This window comes from Candida tropicalis, assembly GCF_000006335.3.
Source record: "Candida tropicalis MYA-3404 genomic scaffold supercont3.2, whole genome shotgun sequence".
NCBI lineage: Eukaryota > Fungi > Ascomycota > Pichiomycetes > Serinales > Debaryomycetaceae > Candida > Candida tropicalis.
In genome coordinates, this window is record NW_003020049.1 from 1819358 (window position 1) to 1842678 (window position 23321).

A 23321-nucleotide genomic window follows, 5' to 3' on the forward strand; every position below is an offset into this window, starting at 1 on the left:
CCTGCATCATAGACATTCCACGCACTTGAATATGACGAAGTCCCAGATTCGTCTGCATCAGTAGCATCCCCAGCTCCTGAAGTGGCAGAAACTTTGGATTCAGTAGCTTCATACGTATCTGAAGCAGCTGAGTTGGCGGAAGCATGGGATTCACTATCGTCAGAAGCTTAGGAATCACCAGAAGTGGCAGATGCATTGGATTCACTAGAGTCAGAAGCAGAAGAAACACCTGAAGTGGCAGATGCATTGGATTCATTAGCATCAGAAGCAGATGAACACCAGAAGTGGCAGAAGCATCGGATTCACTAGCATCAGAAGCAGATGAGGCACCAGAAGTGGCAGATGCATTGGATTCACTAGCATCAGAAGCAGATGAAACACCAGAAGTGGCAGATGCATTGGATTCACTAGCATCAGAAGCAGATGAAGCACCAGAGGTAGCAGATGCATTGGATTCAATAGCATCAGAAGCAGATGAAGCACCAGAAGTGGCAGATGCATTGGATTCACTAGCATCAGAAGCAGATGAAACACCAGAAGTGGCAGATGCACTGGATTCACTAGCATCAGAAGCAGATGAAGCACCAGAAGTGGCAGATGCATTGGATTCACTAGCATCAGAAGCAGATGAAGCACCAGAAGTGGCAGATGCATTGGATTCACTAGCATCAGAAGCAGATGAAACACCAGAAGTGGCAGATGCATTGGATTCACTAGCATCAGAAGCAGATGAAGCACCAGAAGTGGCAGATGCATTGGATTCACTAGCATCAGAAGCAGATGAAGCACCAGAAGTGGCAGATGCATTGGATTCACTAGCATCAGAAGCAGATGAAGCACCAGAAGTGGCAGATGCATTGGATTCACTAGCATCAGAAGCACCAGATGTAGCAGAAGCAGATGAAGTATTAGAACTAGATGCAATTTCAGAAGTAGATGAGATATCAGAAGCAGATGAAATATCAGAAGCAGATGAGACATCAGAAGTAGATGAGGGATCAGAGTCACTAGCATCGGAAGCAGATGAAATATCAGAAGCAGATGAGACATCTGAAGTGGCTGAAGCGTCAGAGCTTTCTAAAACATTTGATTCGGAAATTAAACTGGATGTACTAAAATTGGATTCACTGGCGTCATCTTGAGTGGATGAAACTTCAGAACTTGGATGGGAGCTGGATTCAAGGATGGAAGAAGTGCTTTCAAACGCGTACAGTGACAGCGAATTAAAATATTCCAGGAAAGATTGCAAAGAAGATTCGCGCTCAGTGGAAGAAACAATTTCTGAACTTGAAGACACGACTTCGGAACTTGAAGAAGACAAAGGTGGGAACAAAGAAGTTGTTGTGTACCATGAACCCAGCGAATCAGTAGTTACATCAACGATACCACTTTCAGTAGTAACTGAACCATCAGATAATGTTGAAGTCAATGTAGTTAAATACTCTGTTGGTTCGACACCTGGAGCTTCTGGAAGTTCTTTACATTCAATTTGACATGTAGCTGAAATACTTCTTTCTGGAACTGGCCCGTTGTATTGAACACTACCGAGCAATGTTGAGGGCAATCCAATGCCTGAATCAGTGACAATTTGAAACAAAGAAGAACTATAACCCAAACCAATATTGAAGTTTTGTTTTAATAAAAGGTTTCTCAAAGTCAAAATACCCGTAGATTCATCGTACTTGTACGCTGGATAGCTTGGAATAAGGTTTCCAACTAGTGGCACTGTTAAACCGATTTTGTTACCGTTTCCAAATCCATAAACGTTGAATGTTTGGGCCGTGGAAAGAGCTTGAACAATGATTGATGATTCACTGTCTTTTAAGTAAATGCTTTGTTGGGTATCAAATGATTGAATAGCGCTGGGAATATATATTGTTGAGTCCTCCTGAGCTGTAATACACCCACTTCCTTTAATGTCATTTGTTTGTCGATACACCTGATTGATCAAACAAATCTGACCATCATTTGTGATTGAACCCAAGGGTGTGCCCAATCTCACATCACCAGAATTTCTTTGGTTCTGATAGAATACTAGTAAACCAGAATTTTTCCACAGGAGGGAGGTGATAGACATGGTGCCAGATAAGACCCCAGAAGCCCCAAGATACATTTCACCATTGTTTTCAAATTTTGCACCCACCAAGTTATAGGTAGAGGATGTTAATGATTTGACAGAATTAAAAGCAATGATACCATCATTCACAATTGACCCTAATGTTGAAAGCAAAGTAACATCAAGACCAATTAATGGGGATGTCAGAGTAATGTAAAACCCAGCATCGGATTCCACATTAAGTGAGCCAGCAAGAGCAGATACAGCATTATTGATAATGGACCATGAAGCGCCTGTGTGAATATTTATATCACCAACGCTTAAACTGATAGAGCCCCTATCCACAGTATCAACTGTGATGTCTTTGGACAAAGCATAATTAAATAAAAAGACCAATGTTAACAAAATTGATCTAAGTAGCAACATTGTTGGATAAATAATGTTTATAATAGTTAACAAGATTCTTCTTCAAATTCAAAATGGAGACAAATGAGAGCAAATTTATAGAAATTTTTATTCTAACAGACTTGCTGTATTATTTGCAATTAGAATGCAGTATATTCCTTTGTGACTATCATTTGAATATTAGAGAATCTGGTTTAAATAACTCTGAGGCAATTTTGAATTTTAGAGTAAAGTTAGCAATTTCTGTTCTCCATTAGGCAATCTAAAATCTAGTTCATTATTTATGTAATATACTAATTATGAAGCATAATTTAACTGTTAGAACTTACTGAAAATCTTTCATGGTTTCTTGCCATAAATATGTATCTTCTGGAGGATTCTTAAAGGAAAAGTCCTACTTGAAAAGGTCCCCTCTCCCAAGACCTATTTACTTGGAAAGTATCAACAATAATTCAATATCGAGACACTCCATATCCCAGCTGCTAATGTTTCCAAAACAGAGTAATAACTGTATCTTGGTGCTCTATTCTGTTCACCGCTCATCGATCATTTTTTTTCATCTTTGTGTAAATCCAGACTTGCATACTTTGCAGAGCAAGATGACAATGCTGCAACAAAATGAATATGGAAACAAATAATATACATCTTTAGACTGGATTGAGACATTAATACAAAATAACGAAAATGAAATTTCACTTATCACCACACTTTGAAAACATTATTAATAAAAAGAGATCCAATCAGAATGTGGAATATGGAGGTTGTACCGTATTAAAAATACATATTCTTTGTGGCAAAATGTTGCATTTAGATTGTTCATAACCCTTGGGTGCAAGATAATCTTTCATGCATGAACTTAAATTTAGATTCGGAATTGAGAAGTGCAAGTACTTCAACATGAAGTTCAATGATATTGGCCAAGCCTAAGAAAACTCCTATTGTTTAAGTCAGAGTCCAAATACAATGGATCTTTTTACCATTACTATGAATGTATGAATTTTTGTTTTGTACCCCCAATGATCATTTTAGTTTTCTTTACAAAGTGATTTGTGTATACATGTAAATTTACTCTATAATATGGAACAAACTGTCTTTCTTGACCCAGTTGGCTATTAAATCCCACTCTGTCTTCAACAGGGTTTTCTTTTCTCCTTGCCTTAGAAATGTCAGTAATGCATGCGCCAGTTATCACAGTAAGTACACGGAAAGTATCCAATGTCACTGTGCAAGATATAACACTGTTACTATGGTTGTTTTAGTGGTGAGTTTTTCGTATATTTCAGTTGCTAACTTCATGGTCTTTCCGGAAATGATTATACAAAATACTAAAGCTATTATTCCTTCTCACCAAAAAATTATATCTTAGGTTAATTTTATTGTATATATTACCTATCCAACTTGAAAACACAAACTACTCAACGACAGGATGTTAAGTTTTGTAAGAAAATTATCTAAGAATCAATATAATGAATTCACAGAATTAAGTATAATGTCCTAAAAGTATAGTTATTGTTTCTAATTCATTGTTGCCTTACAAGATTCGTGCTAATGGGCAGTTTCACTTGATATGCTCGTAAGGCAATTTGGTATAATTCTAAATTTACAGTCCTCATCTCGTAATACACAACTTAATGTAAAACTACAGTTTTCTTTTTTTTTTTTTATGTCCAGCAGTTTGAAAACTTCGAATAATAGAGTCTAATATCTCAGGGATTCCTTCGATAGAGAATCTTTGATGTTTCTTACAATGTCATGGCTAAGCACACTGGGGACTATCCCCATTTCTTATCTTACTCTTTTTTAATATTCACAAGTTTGTTCGCTTGTTTTCTACATTATGTTTCCTGGTAAATTGAAATTGTTAGACTCAATTTCTGTACTTGTAGATGCATATTAATCTTCCTTTTTTTTATTTGATATATTCTCGGAGATAATTTCGTATACTCTCCAAATAATATATCCGATAAAATTGATTACAATTTCAGGTCTAATTTATCAAGAATTATTTCTATTGTTATCATTTCTCAATCTTTCGGTGTTCATTGGTAGGCCATTGTTTGATTGATTATTCTTTAAGGTAAAAGACCGACCAGGGTTGTTTGGAAATATACTTCCACAAAATCTATAAATCTTACATTAGATTCTACATTAAGATGATGAAGACGAAGAAAAAAAAACTTCTCTATATCCATGATGATATTGGTAATGATAATGTGATAGCAAACATCGTAATTTTTGGGAATTTCCTCTGTGTGTACTTTTGACACATTATTTGCTCATCTTCTATCAAGTTCAAGTACAATATAGTGTCAAAAGCAGAAGTGATCAACAAACAAATTTAGAAACTTCTGTTACCACTTCATATCGAAATATAAAGATCATTCTTAGTGGAAAATATATGTAGCATTATATATGGAAAACTATCATCACTCAAACTCTTCGAAATTCAATTATCATTCTACATGCAGAATCCAATGTGAGTGATGTATTTGTCTTTTTTTTAGTGCTACATGTCTATCATTCAAAGAACTAAGTGAAGCTTATGTTATATGCTCCATAACTAACCAGTGAAATAGCACATTCGGGTGAACAGTGTTTCGATAACCTTTGTAAGCAACATTAGAATCCAATAAATTTTAGATTATCTACCACAAAGTTCACAGTGAAGTTTCTTCTTTTAAAGGCGTAATTAGAAGCAAGATCAATGTTGCTATCTATTCTATTGTAGGACTATTCAATTTTCTTCTCCGCTTTCGCAGTATATTTTTTTCTCTTTTTACAATATTGAGTTGGCACTGCAGTACTGACTATGGAATAAAAGAATTATACCCCCCCCCCCCCGTTGACAATTCCAAGCAATAGATGAGAAAAGATTAGAAAAGAAAAAAGGAGCCGTGATACCATAGGACAAATTTATAATTGGTTGTGAATGGAGCGCAATCTTTGCTATTGTTCAATTTATGCAAACAATGACGTATGATATCAAGAAACCTTTTTCTTTGTGTAATTTTTTATGGATCCTCCTTCCTCCCTCTTGATAATGATGTTTTGGCTAACTATATATATTCACAAAGGCACAACTAAACTATATCCTTAGTTCAGTAATCTAATTCAGACTAGCATCTGATCCTTTTGTGCATTTTATATTTTGGATAGTGTAAAAGAAATTCGGATTATAATAGCCACAAGATTGCTACCAATGCATTGTTCACCATTTATTCCATATTGGACGAAATCACACTGATCTTGAAAGAGAAAATAAAACAATAACCCAACTAACTGATTCCTTTGAAGTTTAGTTGGTTCTCGATAGTGAGTTTTAGTAAATTTCAGTTGTTCATATATGAGTACTACAGTGTTCTGAAACCACAAAGTTAATCCTGAAAGGGCACTGAATAGCAAATGAAAGATACGAACTTGTGCTTTTGAAACCGTCAGTATAGTACCCTATTCAGGAATTATATTATTTTTTGCTGTATGTCTATCCACAAATTTTTACGATTTGCTCTTTTGAACTATAGAATTACTTGTGGTTATCGGATATATACCAGGTTGATACTATAATTTATTAAACTTAAATTGCAGTTATACTTTATGAACTTACCATTGTTCATATGTATGTATATGAGAGTGAAAATGAAAGCTTTCTTCTAAATACAAAAAAATGAAGTATCAGACGCTTTGAAAAGTGGGAGAGCCGAAGGCTTTACTAGAAAATAAAAAATCTGATCCATTGAGGACTTCAAATTGAGTAATCTCTCAGTGACTGTGTTCTCAAGTGTAGATCTATAAAAAAAAATTATATACAAATACGTATTGTTCAAGATTTTTATGATATGGATATTCTACAAATGTTTTGTTTTCGAATGATATTTGAAGTCCAATTTTTTTAAGATCTTTTTTTTTTTTTCAGAATAGGATTCACATGATTTTCATTAAAAATTTGTTAAAATTTCTTTATAAAATAATTTACAGTGAGAAATGAAGGTTGGATTTGAATCATAATATTAAAAAGAAAAAACCACATAACGATGTGCAGTTTATTGTGAAAACAGAAAGTGAACACTTGCACGTTTCATATGATTCACATGTAAACAATATGAATGCGCTTGTACTGTTTGTACATATTGACCTTGGTATAGGATTTAACTTATACAGTGGGGGGACAAAAGTTTCCAAATGAAATTCCCAGTTGTAAACAAACCATTTTTTTGTTAGTTCGCACGATCACTTTTCAGTAAATAAAAGTAGTGCATAAATCAACTATTTTTAAGAATCAACTTTGACATATTTAACGTGTAGATACCAATTAATTTTTTACAAGCTGGTTAGATTTATGTTCAGCTATTATTTTTGAACAAAGATAAAACGAAAGTTGTTGATTAATGGTGACAACATACAAATCAAGGTCATAGACTTAATATAGTATAATTTTACACAGCTCTACGTATTATTTTGCTGTATACCTCATACAACAAATTATTAAATTATTCGGAGTAGTTCTGACGGGAATTGTTGAAAACTGATTCCGACCTGAAAAATCATTTGTTAATTCTCAACAGCCAATAAAATCTCTGCGCGCACCAGAAAAAAAACGGTTTGTTTACATCTGGGAATTTCATTTGGAAACTTTTGTCTCCCCACTGTAATGTGGTGCTGGTCCAAGGAGTTTACGGAACAATTTCTTTATTTAGGTTCTTATGAGTCATATATAAAATCAATATCAATAGAATAAAGCAAATTTTCAAAGAAGAATAATTGAAATAGTTTAAGAATCAACTCTTTATTAATCCTTGTTGATCGTAAAATCAAATGCCGGAACATGGACTTTGAAGAGTCAACAGGAAGAGCTTTTTCTGTTGATTACTTTGGCGCGCTAAAATATTGGCTGCTTTCACGTGATGTTTTGTTATTTTTTTTAAAAAAAAATCTGTAGAGATTGGATATAAGTTGGTGAATTTTTCTTTTACACTTTTTCATATTCTCAACAACTCAAACTTAATATTTCTTCAAAAGGATATCATGGCTCCACACGCTATACAGGTGTCTTCAAAGGCATCTAGTGATTTTGAGAATATCACAAGTTCACTTTCATTAGTTAAAGCTAATCCATTTGGTTTGACTACGGACCCTAGCCAAATTAAGAACACAACTTATACTTCTGGTGCGTCAATTGTCAATCAAACTGTTTACTCGGTTGCATCAAAGATATTCAGTTATGAAACTGTTGGTGATGAAAACGCATTAGACTCAAATATCCAGCTTTGGTTACAGTATCAAAGATTGAATGCATTTGGAATTGTTCCTTTTTACAATAAATTCGAAGTTAGATCAGGTGCTGCAAATGCTATTTTAGGATATTTTAAAAAGAATGGTACCAACGGTCAACCTGTTGCAGCATTTATTGGATCTAGTGGATTAAACTACATGAGATATTCATTAACTGGGCATCCAACTGGAAGCAGATTGCCATTGGCCTTGAACGTTTCTGCGATTGACTTTAATGAAGATTCTTTAACTTCCAGCTATGGTGATGCTTTGAATGTCGCACGTTCTTTAAATTACCCAGTTTTCACTGCCGTTGACTCAAATGATGGTCTTGAAATTCAACATTTGTCTATTTTGAACCATTTTTATGCCTTCTTCAGTGGTAAACCTTCTGTTTTCTTGTTTGATGGACCAGAATTTATAAAATCTTTCAAGAGATTTGACAACTTATTATCAACTGAACAAATTTTCCAATTGTATCAAAACTTATTGGACTCAGCTCCTAATGATGTCTCGGTCTCTGGGGCTTTTGAAGCTATAAACAATGTTACTGGAAAGAATTACTCCCAATTCGAATACTTTGGCAGTGAAAATCCAAAAACTGTATTTGTTGTATATGGATCTCACCAAACCACTCAATTGAGTAACATCGCATCCAAGTTGGATATTGGTTTAATTAAAGTTAGAGTCCCTGTTCCATTTGATCAGGATAAATTTGCTAGTGTTATTCCAGAATCGGCTAAAAAATTAGTTGTTCTTTCATCCAATGATGGATTAATGGCTGATATTACAGCCGCTTTATTCTTACATGGAAAATACCATACTTTATCTATCGAGGAATTCAAATATTCTTCTGATTTCAAGTGGACTCCAATCACAGTGGCCAAATTGTTGAATGAATTCGTTGCGGTAGATTTTGAAAAACTTTTCCCAGTCATTGAATCTCCAGATGAAATTCTCACTGCAAATTCATCCCCTGAAGGTGCCTATTTGTTCTGGGGTAAGGATAATGGAATTATCGTTGATACAGCTGAAAAGTTGGCCTTGTCATTGTCATTAGATAGCAATAAGAATGTTGCAATTAGAAACACTTTTGATAATTCTAGAGGAGGTGGTTTGTTTCAATCACAAATTATTTCAACTACTGAGACTATCAAACCAGTTGATGCAGCAGACGTTGTCGTTATTGAAGATTTGTCTATCTTGAATTACTATGATATTTTGGCTACCTCGAAACCAGGGGCTTCAATTTTATATATCAATCAAAAATCATTGAGTAAAGATGAATTGATTGAAAAATTGCCAATTGACTTCAAAAGAGATTTGGCAAAAAACCACAACAAATTGTATGCTGTTGATTTTTCAATTATCGAAAAATTGGATGAATCAAATAGTGCTACTAAGGGTTTCTCTGCAGATTTCTTGATTCAGTTGGCATTTTGGAGAGCAGCGTTACCAGAATTGGGTGGCTTCATTGTCAATAAATTATTACAAGCCAATGGTAACTCATTTGAGTTATTGGGAACCGTATTGGATAATTTCATCAAGTGCGTTGATGAAAACGAAGGTATCAAACAAATTAATGTTCTTCCAGATTGGATCGACTTAAAGGAAGAGATTAAGGTTGAAGAATCTCAAAAGGAGGACAATGAAAAAGAAGAAGAAGAAGAGAAACAAAACGAGCCAGATCAATTGCCATTCTTTCCAAACGAAACTTCTTTCTTTGTAAATCCAAGAAATCCTATTGAGAGTGCTGAAGAAATTAACAACACCGCCTATAAGAATTTAGCTCAAAAGGTTGTTTTCCCAGAGGCATACAATGTTAGCAAGGCTTTGAGACCTGATTTGCCTGTAAAGAACTTTGTTGTTAAAGTTCAAGAAAACAAGAGATTGACTCCAGCTGAATATTCTAGAAACATTTTCCATATCGAGTTTGATATTACTGGTACTGGATTGACATATGATATCGGTGAAGCTTTAGGTATCCATGGTAGAAATAATAGTGAAGCTGTCGAAGAATTCTTGGACTTTTATGGTGTTGATGGTGACTCGCTTATCGAGGTCACAAACAAAGATAATGCCAAGATTGTTGAAATCAGATCTTCCAGACAAGCCTTATCTGAAACAGTTGATTTCTTGGGTAAGCCTCCAAAACGATTCTACGAGTCTTTGGCAGAATTCGCCAGCGATTCAAAGGAAAAAGAAGCCTTGTCGAGATTGGCCAGCGCTGAAGGTGCTGAAGAATTAAAGAAGAGACAAGAAGTTGACTTTGACAGTTATTTTGATATCTTAAAGGAGTTCGAATCAGCTAGACCTTCTTTTGAAGATTTAATCAAGATCATTGCGCCATTAAAAAGAAGAGAATATTCCATTGCCTCTTCTCAAAGGATCCATCCAAATGCCGTTCATTTGTTGATTGTTGTCGTTGATTGGGTTGATCCAAAAGGTAGATTGAGATACGGTCATTGTTCCAAGTATTTATCTGACTTGAAAGTCGGTGAAGAGCTTGTTGTCAGTGTCAAGCCATCTGTAATGAAATTGCCACCTTTGTCAACCCAACCAATCGTTATGTCTGGTTTGGGTACTGGTTTAGCACCCTTCAAAGCATTTATTGAAGAAAAAATCTGGCAACAACAGCAAGGAATGGAGATTGGAGAAATTTACTTGTACTTGGGGTCAAGACATAAAAAGGAGGAATATCTTTATGGTGAACTTTGGGAAGCCTATAAAGATGCAGGAATTTTAACTCATATCGGTGCTGCATTTTCAAGAGATCAACCTGAAAAGATTTATATTCAAGATAGAATTAGACAATCTATTGAAGATTTAACCGATGCCATCGTTACTAAGAATGGTTCATTTTACTTGTGTGGTCCAACTTGGCCTGTCCCAGATATTACTGCTTGTTTGGAAGATATTGTCCGTAACGGGGCCAAGAAGAAGGGTGAAGAAATTAAGGATGCTGCCAAGATTGTTGAAGATATGAAGGAAGATGGCCGCTATATATTAGAAGTTTATTAGTAGAAATCATAGAAGTCTGTCTTTTAAAAGATTAATAATCTAATATATATTAATCAATATTAAACCTTCAATGTAGTTGTATTCGGATCTGTGAAGACTGCAAAATGCAGTATTATACAAAGTTACACAGTATCACTCCTTTGGTGATTAATCAAGACTGAACAAAGTAAGTTATTTCATCTTGAGATTTGAATTCTAAACCCCAAAACAAATGCTAGTGGTGATTACATTTGAAGGTTCACTTGATAAACTTCGTTCCATAGATGAAAATATAAGAAATACTAGGGAATATATCACCAATAAAATAACAAATATTTTTATATTAACTGTTTGTATATAAAAATCACCGAAATCAAACAAAATACACAAATAAAGAATGTCAAAATCGAACTCAAAAAATATATGCCGTACAAACTAATAGCAACGAAAAATAAATTTATCAATAAAGTATCCACAAGAAATCAAAAATAAATGAATTTTAATAGAAAGAGATGCATTTCAATCTTACTGTGCGTTATATCCCAAAGATTGAAAAGCAATAACCATACACTGGTGTGTGAAATAAAATAACTAAGAAATAGATCTCTCAAAATCAGAAAAAGGAGATCATAGCTGATAGTAACAACCCAAATACCAATGAACCTCCAGTAGAGTACTTTATACCGCCATTCTCAGCTGGTAATACAATTGCTGGAGATGATGAGGATGAAGCTTGGGTGACATAACTTGAGGTAACCAGAGAAGCAGCAGGAACAATGAAGGAAGTTGTCATTGTTGAACCAGAAACATTTTGTTCATTCGATATATTACTTGATCCGTTGGATTCAGATCCACCATTGTTAGAAGTATTGTCAGAACCGCCGTTGTTAGAACCGCTGGATTCAGATCCAGAACCACCATTGTTAGAACCACTGGATTCATCACCGTTGTCAGAACCACCATTGTTAGAACCATTAGATTCATCGCCAGAACCAGAGCCAGAGCCATTGGATTCATCACCGTTGTTAGAACCACCGTTGTTAGATCCGTTGGATTCATCACCGTTGTTAGTACCATTAGATTCATCACCAGAACCAGAGCCAGAACCATTGGATTCATCACCAGAGCCAGAACCACCGTTGTTAGAACCGTTGGATTCATCACCAGAACCAGAGCCAGAACCATTGGATTCATCGCCAGAACCAGAGCCAGAGCCATTGGATTCATCACCGTTGTTAGAACCACCATTGTTAGAACCATTGGATTCATCGCCAGAACCAGAGCCAGAACCATTGGATTCATCACCGTTGTTAGAACCACCGTTGTTAGAACCGTTGGATTCATCACCAGTAGCTTCCGAGTTGGAACCAGTGGTTGTAATACTTGAAACTGTTGTGTCATCGGTACTGTAAGTATAAGTGCTAACAATGTTACCTTCTTGGATAGAAGGCTGGTCAATAGCGCTATTCGCATCGATAGAAGATGCAATATTGTTGTCAGAATTAACAGCAGTTGAGACCCTAGTGGTAGTAGCAACTTCTGCGTCGAGACTTGTAGACATTGTATTAGCCCCTTGACCGTTGGAAGTAGCAGGCTCTTCTTGTGAATTCTTTGGCCCCTCAATACTTTCGGCATCAAGAGTGGTAAAAGTTGAATCTAAATCAGTAACAGTAGAATATTCCAAAGAAGTGAAACCAGGAGCAGCAGTAGATGAAACAGAAGTAGTAGTATTACTATAGTATGGTCTCAAGGAGGAAAAACTTTCCATAGCCAGACAATCACCACCGTCTCTCTTACAAACAGCTGGACCACTTGTCTCGGATTCGGGAACGGATGAGGAAGCACTAGTAAACATTAAAGACGTTTCGTAGGCATCGAGATCATCAGAAGCAGATGTAGCACCAGAGGTGGCAGATGCATTGGATTCACTAGCATCAGAAGCAGATGAAACACCAGAAGTGGCAGATGCATTGGATTCACTAGCATCAGAAGCAGATGAAACACCAGAAGTGGCAGAAGCATCGGATTCACTAGCATCAGAAGCAGATGAAACACCAGAAGTGGCAGATGCATTGGATTCACTAGCATCAGAAGCACCAGAGGTAGCAGAAGCATCGGATTCACTAGCATCAGAAGCAGATGAAACACCAGAGGTAGCAGATGCATTGGATTCACTAGCATCAGAAGCACCAGAGGTAGCAGAAGCATCGGATTCACCAGCATCAGAAGCAGATGAAACACCAGAAGTGGCAGATGCATCGGATTCACTAGCATCAGAAGCAGATGAAACACCAGAAGTGGCAGATGCATTGGATTCACTAGCATCAGAAGCAGATGAAGCACCAGAAGTGGCAGATGCATCGGATTCACTAGCATCAGAAGCAGATGAAACACCAGAAGTGGCAGATGCATTGGATTCACTAGCATCAGAAGCACCAGAGGTAGCAGATGCACTGGATTCACTAGCATCAGAAGCAGATGAAACACCAGAAGTGGCAGATGCATTGGATTCACTAGCATCAGAAGCAGATGAAGCACCAGAAGTGGCAGATGCATTGGATTCACTAGCATCAGAAGCAGATGAAACACCAGAAGTGGCAGATGCATTGGATTCACTAGCATCAGAAGCAGATGAAGCACCAGAAGTGGCAGATGCATTGGATTCACTAGCATCAGAAGCAGATGAAACACCAGAAGTGGCAGATGCATTGGATTCACTAGCATCAGAAGCAGATGAAACACCAGAAGTGGCAGATGCATTGGATTCACTAGCATCAGAAGCAGATGAAACACCAGAGGTAGCAGAAGCATCGGATTCACTAGCATCAGAAGCACCAGAGGTAGCAGATGCATCGGATTCACTAGCATCAGAAGCAGATGAAACACCAGAAGTGGCAGATGCATTGGATTCACTAGCATCAGAAGCAGATGAAACACCAGAAGTGGCAGAAGCATCGGATTCACTAGCATCAGAAGCAGATGAGGCACCAGAAGTGGCAGATGCATTGGATTCACTAGCATCAGAAGCAGATGAAACACCAGAAGTGGCAGATGCATTGGATTCACTAGCATCAGAAGCAGATGAAACACCAGAAGTGGCAGATGCATTGGATTCACTAGCATCAGAAGCACCAGAGGTAGCAGAAGCATCGGATTCACTAGCATCAGAAGCAGATGAAACACCAGAGGTAGCAGAAGCATCGGATTCACTAGCATCAGAAGCACCAGAGGTAGCAGAAGCATCGGATTCACCAGCATCAGAAGCAGATGAAACACCAGAAGTGGCAGATGCATTGGATTCACTAGCATCAGAAGCAGATGAAACACCAGAAGTGGCAGATGCATTGGATTCACTAGCATCAGAAGCAGATGAAACACCAGAAGTGGCAGATGCATTGGATTCACTAGCATCAGAAGCACCAGAGGTAGCAGAAGCATCGGATTCACTAGCATCAGAAGCAGATGAAACACCAGAGGTAGCAGATGCATTGGATTCACTAGCATCAGAAGCACCAGAGGTAGCAGAAGCATCGGATTCACCAGCATCAGAAGCAGATGAAACACCAGAAGTGGCAGATGCATCGGATTCACTAGCATCAGAAGCAGATGAAACACCAGAAGTGGCAGATGCATTGGATTCACTAGCATCAGAAGCAGATGAAGCACCAGAAGTGGCAGAAGCATCGGATTCACCAGCATCAGAAGCAGATGAAACACCAGAAGTGGCAGATGCATTGGATTCACTAGCATCAGAAGCACCAGAGGTAGCAGATGCATCGGATTCACTAGCATCAGAAGCAGATGAAGCACCAGAAGTGGCAGAAGCATTGGATTCACTAGCATCAGAAGCACCAGAGGTAGCAGAAGCATTGGATTCACTAGCATCAGAAGCACCAGAAGTGGCAGATGCATCGGATTCACTAGCATCAGAGGCACCAGAAGTGGCAGAAGCATCTGATTCACTAGCATCAGAAGCACCAGAGGTAGCAGATGCATTGGATTCTCTAGCATCAGAAGCAGATGAAGCACCAGAGGTAGCAGATGCATTGGATTCACTAGCATCTGAAGAAGTTGAGATATCAGAAGCAGATGAAGTATTAGAACTAGATGCAATTTCAGAAGTAGATGAGATATCAGAAGCAGATGAATTATCAGAAGCAGATGAGACATCAGAAGTAGATGAGGGATCAGAGTCACTAGCATCGGAAGCAGATGAAATATCAGAAGCAGATGAGACATCTGAAGTGGCTGAAGCGTCAGAGCTTTCTAAAACATTTGATTCGGAAATTAAACTAGATGTACTAAAATTGGATTCACTGGCGTCATCTTGAGTGGATGAAACTTCAGAACTTGGATGGGAGCTGGATTCAAGGATGGAAGAAGTGCTTTCAAACGCGTACAGTGACAGCGAATTAAAATATTCCAGGAAAGATTGCAAAGAAGATTCGCGCTCAGTGGAAGAAACAATTTCTGAACTTGAAGACACGACTTCGGAACTTGAAGAAGACAAAGGTGGGAACAAAGAAGTTGTTGTGTACCATGAACCTTGTGAATCAGTAGTTTCATCAACGATACCACTTTCAGTAGTAACTGAACCATCAGATAATGTTGAAGTCACTGTAGTCAAATACTCTGTTGGATCGACACCTGGAACTTCTCTTGCTTTTCTACAAGCAATTTGACATGCGGCAGGTAAGGTACGTTCTGGAACTGGACCATTATATCTAACAGAACCTAAAATAGTACTTGGAATACCGGCACCACTATCAGTTACAATTTGAAACAAAGAAGGATTATAACCTAAACCAATATTGAAGTACTGGACTAGTAATACATTTCTCAAAGTCAAAATACCAGTACTTGTATCATAAGAATATGCAGAACGTAGTGGAAGTATACTACCAGCAAGTGGCAAAGTTAATCCAATTTTATTACCATTACCAAAACCATAAACATTGAATGTTTGAGATCTTGAAATAGCAGGTGCAACAAGGGAAGAATCGGTGTCGTTAAGATAAAAATTATGTGCTGTGGAAATTCCAAGAAGTCCGTTACCAATATAAATTGTTGAATCTTCATCAGCAGTAATACAACCACTACCTTGAATTTCAGTCAATTGTCTATAGACTTGATTGTAAAGACAAATTTGACCATCGTTTGTAATTTTTCCAAGTGGAGTACCTAAATTGACATTACCTGAACTTCTTTGGTTTTGGTAAAACACAATTAAACCATTATTGGTCCAATCAGCTGAAGTAATAGCCATACTACCAGTTAATGTACCAGAAACAATACCAGAAGCACCCATATAAATTTCACCATTGTTGACAAATGAACCACCAACCAAAGTATAATCAGAGGATGTCAATGATGCAGAAGAATCAAATGCAATAATACCATCATTTTTGATGGATCCAAAAAGGGAAGCTAAAGACACTTGAAGTGATACAATAGAAGATGTCAGAGTGATATAGAATCCAGCATCTGATTCTACAGTTAAATCACCTCTTAAAATAGATCTACCGTTGTTGATAATAGACCACGAAGCACCTGAATGAATAGTAATATCACTAAGTTCTAATTGTAGTGTACCACGGTCTATTCTATCAGAAGTAATATCAATAGCCCATATACATTGGATTAAAAACCAGAATGTAACCAAAAAATTCCTTATAAGCGTCATTATGTTAGGGTTTTCCTGTGAGCTTTGGTTAATTGATTATTAATCTAGACATTCTTGAAAAGGATTTATTGGTCTATATATAAGTTTGGATGAACCCAGCAAGTCATTATCTTAATTTCATTTGACTCTTTTGTGGATTGAAGTATATATTGAACGTTTTTTTTTTTTTGCATATTCGGGTTATTGTATCACTTTTTCTTTTATTTTTACTGGTTTTGCTTTGTATGATTAATGTATAACGTTTAGAATACTTTCTCGAAAAGTCTTAATATTTCTTTTCAAGTAAGCAAAGAGTATTTCGTATTATAGAAAATGGTGAAAATCTCCAGCACAAGATTTTTGAATTGATTCGTAGATTACAGTAGTATTTTTTTTTTGCTCTTTAGAATTGTTTCGCAGCAAATGTATTAAGTCGAGATCGAATTCTTTTATTTCAAAGGTTTTTCAGTTTGATAGATATGTAGTGAAAAATTCCTCCAGTAGGTGAACGAAAAGTATTGTCTAATGCTGGTTTACTTAATGATTTTTTTGTAACACTTGCAGTTTTCCATGGTTTTAATTGCCTTGCAGCAAATACCAAGAAAAAGTTTCTAGAAACCAATCCCTAGAAAAATTGATTTCTATTCTGTGGAACATTGAAGAAAAGTATAGGGAATATATTATTGTCTAATATAAGGATCCATTTCCCTATATGATAATTGTAATTTGCAGTCTAATGACGTTCACTCTTGAAATAGAAATACAACTTGCAGATTATTTTGAAATTGATAGAAATTTCATTGGAGTGGTGGGTTGATGATAGTGTCTTTCATATAAAAATTTATGTAGGGATTATTTTGTGGCTGAAGTGGTGTCAATATTCCAAATTGGAGGCACACTTGAGCTTATAAAATGAGACGTATATGTTGGCGGCTACATCTAACTTATCAATGGCTTATCTGAAAAGATTAATAGAATAGTAAGTGTGAAGCGACATCATCTATATTTATTGTACATAAGTTCTCGCAAATCTTATAGTAAACTATGCTACCAAGCCTAACTGCTAAATAAAAGAAAAAAAAACGTTGAACTAAACTTTATTAATTAGACACTTTAACTGGAAACAAGATTGTGATTGAGCAATGAACAATTACTGTAGCTCTTAGTATGGACAAACAGGAATTGTAGAACTCCCAAGAAAAAGAAAAAAGGAAAAACAAAAAAGATAATTGGCCTCATTTAGGGGCATTAAGAAAAACAAAACAATTTGACGTGAAATTAAAAAGATGATAATTTCTTGGTATGATTTTACAATTTACAAAGACTCTGTTTTAGTGATCTAAATTGTTGAAAGATAGCAATATTGGGTTTTCTTGCTGCAACAATACCAAATTTATTAATATGTTTCTAATTTTATACACGGGTCATGTCATTTTAAAATTCTAGGTATTCATGTGCCCAGCTAATTAATTCAAGTGGATGTGTTTTTTGTTTTTTGTTTTTTTTTTCAAATTTTACGCTGAATGAACAATAAAGAAACGACAATTTGTTCAAATAAAGGTATAAACTTCATTCTCTTATAACAAAAGTGCTGCTCGAGACAAAGAAATACTCACTTTCTGATGGTTATGTATATAATCAATCTTTAAATTGCAGTTTGTATCTTAGTGAAAATGTCAAAATTTACTATTGTTCCCATCTGAGAGTAGTTGATCTTAGAATTCGTAATTAAAGGATTTCCATCAAAGAATGTTGATGTGTATTTCAGAAGTAGTCTTGTTAATCATACAATCGTCGAAAGCGCGCTCGTAGATGTAACTAAGGTTAAACAAAAAGGGGAAAGTTTTCTCGAAATTAAACCAGTATTGGGAATAATGTCTATTTGTGTTTTCCTTCATGTGTATATTCTGGGCATGCTGTCTTAATTCGGAATTGTATCCGGGAATTATATTTGATGTAGCCTGGACTTTGCGCAGCGCAACTTACTAATAATTAGTTTTTGTTGCTAATTCTTTCCTTTTTATTTAAAAATAAAACTCATCATGAATATAGCGGGATGTGGGTGAAGTTGTACATCAGCTGAGATTGTCTATCTTTAGTGCAATCCGAGTTTAGCCTTGCGGTAATTATATAACTGGGGGATGTAAGTAAAGAATTCTTTGATGCTCATTATGACGCACATTTCTGTAAATCACAAGGATCTACATTAGATTGATATGTGTGTCAATTGTAATTTCGAAACAAATATATGTAAACCAACGGTGTAGTGTTGAAAAACTTACTCAATAATCAATCATAATAATTGGTGTTTCCGATCAGGATTATAAATTTCAAGAGAAACACAAGTAAACGAAGCCATCGGCAATTCTTGCGGTCCCATGGTTTATGCAAAAAGAAGAAAAAAAAAAGAAGAAGAAAATTAAAGAACCCCGGCAATTAATTCCAACAATGCAATTAGTGACAGGTGAAACATGAATTTTGCGTTCATTCTTTTTTGTGTCATAATTAAGACTGTTGTCCAAAATTTTCCAGAATTTCTGTTTCAATGGAAGTGGCTGTTTTTCCTGGAAACAAAAGAAAGAACGACTCACTTTAAATTAGTAACAAAATTGTTGAAAGGTAATCTTTATTTCTTTATTGAGGCAAATTGTACTAGAAGTTGGTTGATTGTAGGTCAAAATCAACAGTAAATTTCAATTAACAAAACTTGTGACTGCTAAAATAACCTGAACAGTAATCATCACTTTATTTTTTTTTTCCAGACAAAGTAATATAAGTAAAGAAAGTTTCAAATTCAACAATGAATTTCTGCATCTGTAAGTTAATAATTGTTCCTACTATTTCCTTTACTAAACGATGATATTTTACGTCATTATGCAAAAATGCTATGTATGATAAATCTGATTGGTAGTATTACATCAATAGTTGGAAATAAAAAATGTGAAACACTCCATTAATGCAAATAATCCAGAATTAGATTTTGCTTTTGCATGATAAATCTAATAATAGAAATAGGAACGATGGGACTGTGCTTAAGACTGTAATATTCTAATTCAAAATGAGTTGCACTTTTACCAAGACTTTATTATACTATTATTTCATCTGATTTGAAGCTGCTGTTGAAAGATTTCCCTCCTTATAATTACTTTAACTATCACATGTTGTTGTAGTTCTGTTTCAGTGAGAGACTTTGTATTTGTCATCTTTTATGATAACTAATTCTTGTTCTGCTAAACCTCGTGGTAGTGCATAAACCAAATATAAATAACTTGAAATGAGAATCGAACGCTACGCACTAAAAAAAGATAAGACACGATTGTTTAAACAACTTGGCCAATGTTATAATTTTCGGAGAAAAATGAAAAGCTCCGAGAGAGCAAATCTGAATTTTTGCTATTAAGAGGTCGTGTATTGTTCAAATATTGTTGATGTTTGTAGACTTCTTTATATCAACACACTGGATGATATACAATTTGATTCGGGTTTAATTTATCTAAATTTGTTATAGATATTATTGTGATATGTTTCAAGCATGAAAAAATCAAGCATTTGCCAATTATGAAGGTGATTTTTTTAACTTCTAATGTCAAGTGAATTTTTACTCAATTATGTTTACAAAATAGATTAAAATTAATTTTTCAAAAATTATAGTTCTCCAAAAAGTAATACTCGAGCTTATATTGCTATAACTTTCAGTCTATAGTACCTCTCAACTATAAATTTCATACCCTTCTTACTTTTTTCAGCTACAATACCAGAAGTATATTCTACCAAAAGGTCGTGTACTTTCAACAATAACGGATTGAGGGTTCTTATAGTTGTTGCAGTTTTCTTTCGCACTATAGTGTGAGCATAATTTTCAGATCTATGAGTCAAAATTATTCACACTTTTTGCAAATAAAAGTTCATATTAAGTGACTGTTATTTGTTCATGCTGAAAATGTATGATATATTATATGAACAATAAAGGGATGCTCTAGTTTGAAAGTATTATTTCCGCTGGTGTGAACATTTTGAATCTATTTACTATGAACAATTAATCTCCCTTACTATAAATTAAATTGTCGCACTAGTATTAATAATTTCTTTGAACTTGGTACGAACAAAAATTAGAAACACTGTACCGAAACATTTCTAACTTATAAAAACTTTCAAACAATATGATACTAAGTAGTTAACTAACCTGTGAGGTTAGTGTATTTAATTTATCATTAATAACTGATGGCGCTTATACATCTATCACTTCTTCCCTTCTTTTACACCCCCATCCTCCTCCCTGTTTTGAGAAGATTGATGCTTTTTTTTCCCACTATACCGAGACCTCCTTTCTGAATTTATAAGGTGTTCATTGCCCGTTTACTAAGTATGTGCTATTTTTTTGTTTTTTTGGAGTGCAGAAAATCATACGAGAAACCCACATGTTTTGATATCAAATAATGATGATCTTTAAACCACATAACCAGGGCAATAATTTTTTTTTTGTCTTTTGATTAATATAAATAATCATTTTCAAAGATATGTCAATTTTGGACCTATTTTCTTTTTCTTTGCAACAATAATTGAACTATAATATTTCATTAATTGTTATGAAAAAGAAAGAAAGAATCTATGTTTTTGCGAAATAGATTTCCACTAAACTCAGATCTTTCTATAAATTAACAATCGTATCGTCTATATTTTTTTTTATTTTTGTCTTAATAGATATTAAGGAACAATCGGATTTGCTAAGAGATTATCATAATTTTGAACTCATTTAATCATGTTTCTTTTTGTAATTCAACCATAATTGGATTATTATTATACTAAAGTTATTACTATCTTTCTTTTTTTTTTATTAAAAAGGTATTACCTATTGGTTAAGCAGTAATGCACGTTTCGGCTTACCCCTCATATAATAGTACTAATATCTCCAGACTCTCCGTAATCACCCCCATGAATAAGAAAAATAAAAATAAAAAATAGGAGAGAAAAAGAGAGAGAAAAGTGTGAACGTGTTTGTAATATTAAAAATACCTCATCAGCAGATGTTCATTTATGCATTCACTAGTACAGTAGTAGGAATTGAATCAACCTGAGTGGAATATTTTATCCTCATTCTCTTTGTTCATGTACAATTACGATATTTTAATTATTTTCTGTGTCGTGCAATATGGGAGAATTTTATTGTGCACAGTATCATTTTTGTGCAGATCAACACGACTATTGCAGCATGTTGTTGCTTTTAAACTAAGAATAATTTTACAAAAGTTGGGTAAAATGATCAAATTCCAATTGTTATACGCCCCCATTTATTCAAAGATAAAACACATATAATATTAAACTCAAACTATAGAAAAAAAAAAAGTCAAAAAAATTTAAAAAAAAAAAAATCAAAATCTTTAGACATACACACATGAACAAAATAAAATAATAGATAAAACAGTTGAAACCAAATAAAAGACAAACATAGCTATGGGAAGAAAATGAAAAAGAATATGTTTCTTGATTTTTTTTTTTTTTTTTGGTCCTTTTAAACGTTAATCGACTCATCGACTACTCCATCAAAAATGATATCTAAGGTGGCATCATTGAATAAACCCAATTGATTAATACCACCTGTAGAAGAAGATGTAGAAGACGAACCGCTTGTAAATTGCTCAGCCTCTAATTTTAATTTCTTCAACAGTGGTTCACTTAAATCAATCACATCAGGTATCGAACTATTTGAATCATCATATGAATTCAAGCTCATTAATGAAGTAGGTGATGTTAAAGTGGAGTTGATAGTGCTATTATTAAGTGAAGATTGGAATGGCGTACTATCGTTTGGAGTGTTGATGAGTCTGTTTAAAAAAAAATCATCAAGAATATCTTGTTTCAACTTGTTTTTGGAAAAATAATCATCTAAGGGGTTTGATTTGGATTGACGTAAAGGATAAGTTATAGTATCTATGGGAGAATGAGCTACTGAAGAATTGTAGGATTGTAATGGACTGTTAGTGGCGGTGTTGTAGTTTTCCTCTTTTGGAATATTGTTACCATTAGTGCTCTCACTCTCGCAGGATGCAAGTTTGGTGATATTTTGCTTAATTGGTTCTAATAATGTCTTATTTTTAATCAAATCGTCAATGTCAGTATTTGGAGGTAGCAAATAATTTAGAATAGATTCCAATTGAGCAACTCTATTCTCCACTTCTGTTAAATGGGCTCTTGTCAATGGAGATCTTATAGTTCTTGGACTATATGTGCAACACCATTTGTGCTGAATACATTTGGTGCAACGTGGATACTCTTTTGAACATTTCAATTTGCGTTTCCGACACGAGTCGCATGCTTGTTCAATTGGATGGGGAGGAACCAATTGAGTTGTTGTACTGCTAGTAGATGATACTGGTTGAGTAGTAGTAGCAGTAGTATTATTATTCGACGGAGCCGAAGGTTCTTGCTTAAGTTGTGGATCGTTTGCTGAATCAATTGACATATTTATGGTTGGATTGTAATGATATTGAAATGGTTATCTGACAAGGAAAGCAATGAAAAAAAAAGGAGTTGAATAAATATGTTTGTGAAAGGAGGGAAAAAAAAATCTGAAATGAAAAATTTCGTTCTCTCGTTTGCGGTATCGCTTTTGTAACAAACAAACAAAATAAATAAATAAATAAATAAATAAAAAATGTACTGTCGTAATAAATAATTATGAGTGAGTCGTGCACAACAAATTAGTCTCTGTAGTATGGTTTTTTTTTTGTTGGTTTCCTTTCTAAAAATCAACAGTCAATACGAGTGTAATTTAGTTTGCTGTGGGAATTGGGAATTGGGTATTGGGAATGGGGAATTAATGGCCAACACCTATTATAAATAAAATTAAAATAAACGGGAGAAGACAAAATAGTTCAATTTCTTTAATCTCTAACAGAAAAAAAAATGTTGATGGTGTTATTTATATATATA

General features: G+C 35.0%; 5 protein-coding genes across 5 annotated transcripts; 2 read left to right on the forward strand and 3 right to left on the reverse strand. All coding sequences in view use genetic code 12, as the record gives it.

The window, feature by feature from the left end:
• Position 1: 1 nt before the first annotated feature.
• Positions 2-2482, reverse strand: CTRG_01924 (uncharacterized protein; the record flags this gene model as incomplete). The annotated part of the gene is made up of 1 exon (XM_002547571.1): positions 2-2482. A coding segment is annotated over one exon (2481 nt), but the record flags the coding sequence as incomplete, so codon positions are not given.
• Positions 2483-7483: 5001 nt separating this feature from the next.
• MET10 (sulfite reductase subunit alpha) lies at positions 7484-10750 on the forward strand (the record flags this gene model as incomplete). The annotated part of the gene is made up of 1 exon (XM_002547572.1): positions 7484-10750. One exon carries the CDS (start codon positions 7484-7486, stop codon positions 10748-10750), a length of 3267 nt encoding a protein of 1088 aa, XP_002547618.1.
• Positions 10751-11342: 592 nt separating this feature from the next.
• Positions 11343-16412, reverse strand: CTRG_01926 (uncharacterized protein; the record flags this gene model as incomplete). The annotated part of the gene is made up of 1 exon (XM_002547574.1): positions 11343-16412. The coding sequence occupies one exon, from the start codon at positions 16410-16412 to the stop codon at positions 11343-11345; it is 5070 nt and encodes a 1689-aa protein (XP_002547620.1).
• On the forward strand, positions 11506-12141 carry CTRG_01927 (uncharacterized protein; the record flags this gene model as incomplete). The annotated part of the gene is made up of 1 exon (XM_002547573.1): positions 11506-12141. The coding sequence occupies one exon, from the start codon at positions 11506-11508 to the stop codon at positions 12139-12141; it is 636 nt and encodes a 211-aa protein (XP_002547619.1).
• Positions 16413-21900: 5488 nt separating the features above from the next.
• On the reverse strand, positions 21901-22851 carry GAL4 (galactose-responsive transcription factor; the record flags this gene model as incomplete). The annotated part of the gene is made up of 1 exon (XM_002547575.1): positions 21901-22851. The coding sequence occupies one exon, from the start codon at positions 22849-22851 to the stop codon at positions 21901-21903; it is 951 nt and encodes a 316-aa protein (XP_002547621.1).
• Positions 22852-23321: the final 470 nt, after the last annotated feature.